The 4427-nt window shown below is 46.1% G+C and overlaps 1 protein-coding gene across 1 annotated transcript in view; it reads right to left on the bottom strand.

Annotated features, from left to right (window-relative positions):
* MATN2 (matrilin 2) overlaps window positions 1-4427 on the bottom strand; it is a 164618-nt gene that overhangs the window by 152612 nt on the left and 7579 nt on the right. Inside the window, exon 2 of the mRNA XM_010863562.1 lies at window positions 4296-4421. Coding sequence (XP_010861864.1) covers window positions 4296-4421 — 126 coding nt within the window. The remainder of the gene's footprint in view (window positions 1-4295; window positions 4422-4427) is intronic.

Consider the following 4427-nt stretch of genomic DNA (forward strand, 5'->3'; position numbering starts at 1 on the left):
AATTTTCCTTCCAAGGAGTAAGCGTCTTTTAATTTCATGGCTGCAGTCACCATCTGTAGTGATTTTGGAGCCCAGAAAAATAAAGTCTGACACTGTTTCCACTGTTTCCCCATCTATTTCCCATGAAGTGATGGGGCCAGATGCCATGATCTTCATTTTCTGAATGTTGAGCTTTAAGCCAACTTTTTCACTCTCCACTTTCACTTTCATCAAGAGGCTTTTTAGTTCCTCTTCACTTTCTGCCATAAGGGTGGTGTCATCTGCATATCTGAGGTTATTGATATTTCTCCCGGCAATCTTGATTCCAGTTTGTGTTTCTTTCAGTCCAGCATTTCTCATGATGTATCCATACTCATTTAAATGGCTACTACAATTAAGTTCCTTTTTCTGACTACATATCTGTGTGAGGCCATATTTTCTTCAAGTAACACAACCCAAACAGTATTTCATGACAGACTGAATGGATGAGAAATGAGAATCCAGGTGTCTTTAATTAAGCTAGACATTAAGCAGAGTTGCAAAAATGTAAAATCCTCCATTCTTCTCATAATAGTTTTATTTTGAAAATATTATTATACAAATATTTTTATTTGTATTATGCATCAGGTTTTGTGTTTATTGAAGTGAAGTGAAAGTCGCTCAGTCATGTCTGATTCTTTGTGACTCCATGGACTATGGACTATATATAGTCCATGGAATTCTCCAGGCCAGAATACTGGAATGGGTAGCCTTTCCTTTCTCCAAGGGATCTTCCCAGCCCAGGGATTGAACCCAGGTCTGCTGCATTGTAGGCAGATTCTTTACCAGCTGAGCCACCAGGGAAACCCTGTGTGTTTATTACTGTTATTTTAAAATTAATTAATATTTTTACAGCTTTCCTTCTCAATTTCTCTTTTAAACTGTATCTATTATTTTGGCTGCACTGGGTCTTCACTGCAGTGCACGGGCTTCTCACTGTGGTGGCTTCTCTTCTTGCAGTGTGTTGGCTCACTGGTTGTGACTACCGGGCTCTGGAGTTCGGGCTCAGGAGTTATGGCGCATGTTGCTCGGTGACATGTGGAATCTTCTGAGACCAGGGATTGAACCTCTATCCCCTGCATTGGCAGGTGGATTCTTTTTTGTTGTTGTTGCAAAGAGTTGGACACAACTGAGTACTCACCCATGCGTCCACGCCACTCTCTAAGTTGTGTCTGACTCTTCTGTGACACCTCATGGACTGTAGCCCACCAGGCTCCTCTCTCCATGGAATTCTCCAGGCAAGAATACTGGAGTGGGTTGCCATTTCCTTCTCCAGGGGATCTTTCTGACCCAGGGATTGAACCCGAGTCTCCTGCCTTGAGGCATTGGCAGGCATATTCTTTACTGCTGAGCCACCAGGGAAGCCCAGCAGGTGGATTCTTAACCATTGAACCACCAAGGAAGTCCCTCCATTTCAATTTCTGATCCAGTAAACCTCAGTAGACTTAACCCACAAAAACAAAAGCTCTTTGGGATCCTCAATAATTTTTGAGTGTACAAACGTCCTGAGACCCAAAAGTTTGAGAACCACTTTCTTAAGCTGAGCCAACAGCAGGCAGAGTAGAGCTGTAACTTAGCTACGCCGCTACTGTTGCACACAGATTCCACCAAGTTGATGACCTTTTCACACGTCTGTCTTCCCCACTGCACGTGTACTTCTTGGTTGTACTTTAACTCCCTCATGTCTGGCACAGAGCAGAATTTCCAGATACATGAATGCAGTAGAAGGTAAGCCCTCCTGGACCACACGTCACGGACTACCACCTGAGTGACATGCAAACATCTATAGGAAGGTAGAAAAATATCTGCATTATTTTTTCAATAGGCTCGAATTGTTACCCAGCCTCTCACTTGAATTTAGACATAAATACAAATTTTTTAAAAAATCAGAAAATTCAAATGAAAAATTAGCCTAAGAAACAAGTCTGCTTCTACTCTGTTAAACATTCAGAGACAGTCATGCAAGCAAGTAATTGGTGAAATATACCATGCAGTGGATATCACAAATCCAGCCATCAAAAAAGTGGTCAGGGCAAGGACTACAAGGAGCACAGCTTCTCCATCTTTGTTCACTGTCAAAGGTAGACCGAAAGCAGATGGCACTAGAGAATCCAGGCCAGAATGGCGGTGTTTGCCTTCAGTTTCATGGTTCACACTCACTCCCCACGTTCCCAAGTCAAGCTGCCCTCCTGCACATCAGGGAGTGGCCATGCCATTCCTTGGGGGGCAGAGGGGTGCCATATCCTACCCCCTCTTTGTCCCTGACACATTCTCCTGCAAAATCAGAAAAGCGGAGGGGGAGGATGCTAGACTCGGGGTTGATGCCCTTAGCAAAACAGGATCTCTTACGTGCGAAGACCAGGAGGTTTCTATTTCAGAGCCCGAGAGAGCTGTGAATGCTGACCACTAGGGAGGCCCAGTGTCTGTGTGTGGGGGGAGGTGAGAGTGTGTGAGCGTGTGTGTCTATGTGCATGTGAGTGTATCAGAAAGTATGTGTGGGGGGAAGAGAGAGGGGCAGGGAGTAGGCACAGGGATAGCAAATACCAAGAGGTGCCTGTATGCTCTTCTGGCTAAGTGTGGGGTGGTTCATTCCAAAAACAGCCCCATCAGAAACCCAACTGTATAATCACTGCTGCTGATCTAGGAATCAGGCATTTCGAGCTCTCTCTCCCTCTCACACACTCACACACCTATGTCACCTCTTTTTATAGATAGATAGATGATAGATAGATGTTTATCATATGATAATATATGTTTATCATCTTGAAACATTTTTAAAAAGCCCTTTAATCAGTGTACTAAACATCCCCCAGTCCTTTCCACATTTGCAGAAATCTTATGTTTATGTCACTATGGAAACAGATTCTCAGGAAACTAAAGACATGGAGGGCCCAGCATCCTTGGGGTCATTGCTTATAGCACCATAAAGATTCTGACCTCTCAGAACAGAGCTTCTGGTTCCTCTGGTCTCTTGTCATTTCAGATGCTGAGGCAACCAGACACATAGCAGTTCTCTCAGTGGCCGTCGGAGGGGGTCAGATTTTAAGGGCTGGCCAACAAGATACAAACATGAAACACAGTTCTGGAGGGACTTCTCTGGAGGTCCAGTGGTTACGACTTCTTATTTCACTACATAGGCACAGATTTGACCTCTGATTGGAACTAAGATCCTGCCATGTAACAAAAAAACAAAAAACAAAAAAAGCCCACAGTTATGGAGAACAACTTCATGGAATGATGGTTGTGGGAAAGCTTTCATTCATTGCATACCTATAATTCACATATATTCGTTACCATGCCTTCTTCTCACAAAGATCAGTGTTAGCATTCCCATTTTATGGATGAGGAGACTGAACCTCAGAGAGGTTACGTGGCCTAAGTGTACCCACTTGGTCAGCACCAGGGCCAGGTCTATGAAGCCAGTGAGTGAGTGAGTGAATTCGCTCAGCCATGTCCGACTCTTTGCGACCCCATGGACTGTAGCCTACCAGGCTCCTCCATCCATGGGATTTTCCAGGCAAGAATACTGGAGTGGGTTTCCATTTCCTTCTCCAGAAGATCTTCCCGACCCAGGGATTGAACCCAAGTCTCCCACATTGTAGGCAGACGCTTTACCGACTGAGCCACCAGGGAAGTCCTACGAAGCCAGGTCTATGCCAAAACCACCGTCTTGCCACTGGCCAGCCTTCCTGTTACCCCCGAATCCTCGCCTTCCAGAGCCCCTGTTCAGAACCAGGCCCATTCCTCTATATCTTATGTGTTTTCAGGACCTTTGCTTTCTCTGGGAGAAAGAAAAAAATTCGCCTGAAGGAGACACGTTGACTGGGAGAGAAACACAGACCTCTGACATCTTCTATTTCTAATCTCCTGATTCCATCTCTCTTTCGTGTCAGTGTCCACCTTCCACAAACCTGCTCTTCTTCCCAAGGTGCCAGGTAGGGAAGCATCATCAATACAGATCAGCAGACAGACCCAAGAAAACATTTTTACAACACCCTTGTCCGGGTAAGTCCAACCAGGACCTTTTCAGATGAAAACCCTTTCCCTTGCTTATTGGAGAAAAGTCAGGAGCTTCAGATTAAATGGAAAGTTTTGCAATGAAAGAGGTTTTCATTTCACTTGAAAACCAATGTACAACCACATCCTCAACGCAGGATGACTCCTTGCCAACGAGATGCCCTCTCCCCCAGCACACCCAAAGTGGGCCCCCATTGGAGGCCCGCCCTGGACCACCTCGGCCTGTTTCTGGGGCGGAGCCCCGCCCACCCGTCACTCACCCAGGAGGGCCGTCTGAGGGGGGGTCCGAGCGTGTCTCCCTCTGGAGGTGGACCTGGCAGGAGGCCGCCGCTCCCTGGCCTCAGCGGGGAGGAGGAGGAGGGTCGGTCCGAAGAGCAGCAGAAAGCAGCCCA

The sequence above is a fragment of the Bison bison genome, unplaced genomic scaffold (assembly GCF_000754665.1).
Source record: "Bison bison bison isolate TAMUID 2011002044 unplaced genomic scaffold, Bison_UMD1.0 scf7180017864491, whole genome shotgun sequence".
In the NCBI taxonomy this organism is placed as follows: Eukaryota; Metazoa; Chordata; class Mammalia; order Artiodactyla; family Bovidae; genus Bison; species Bison bison.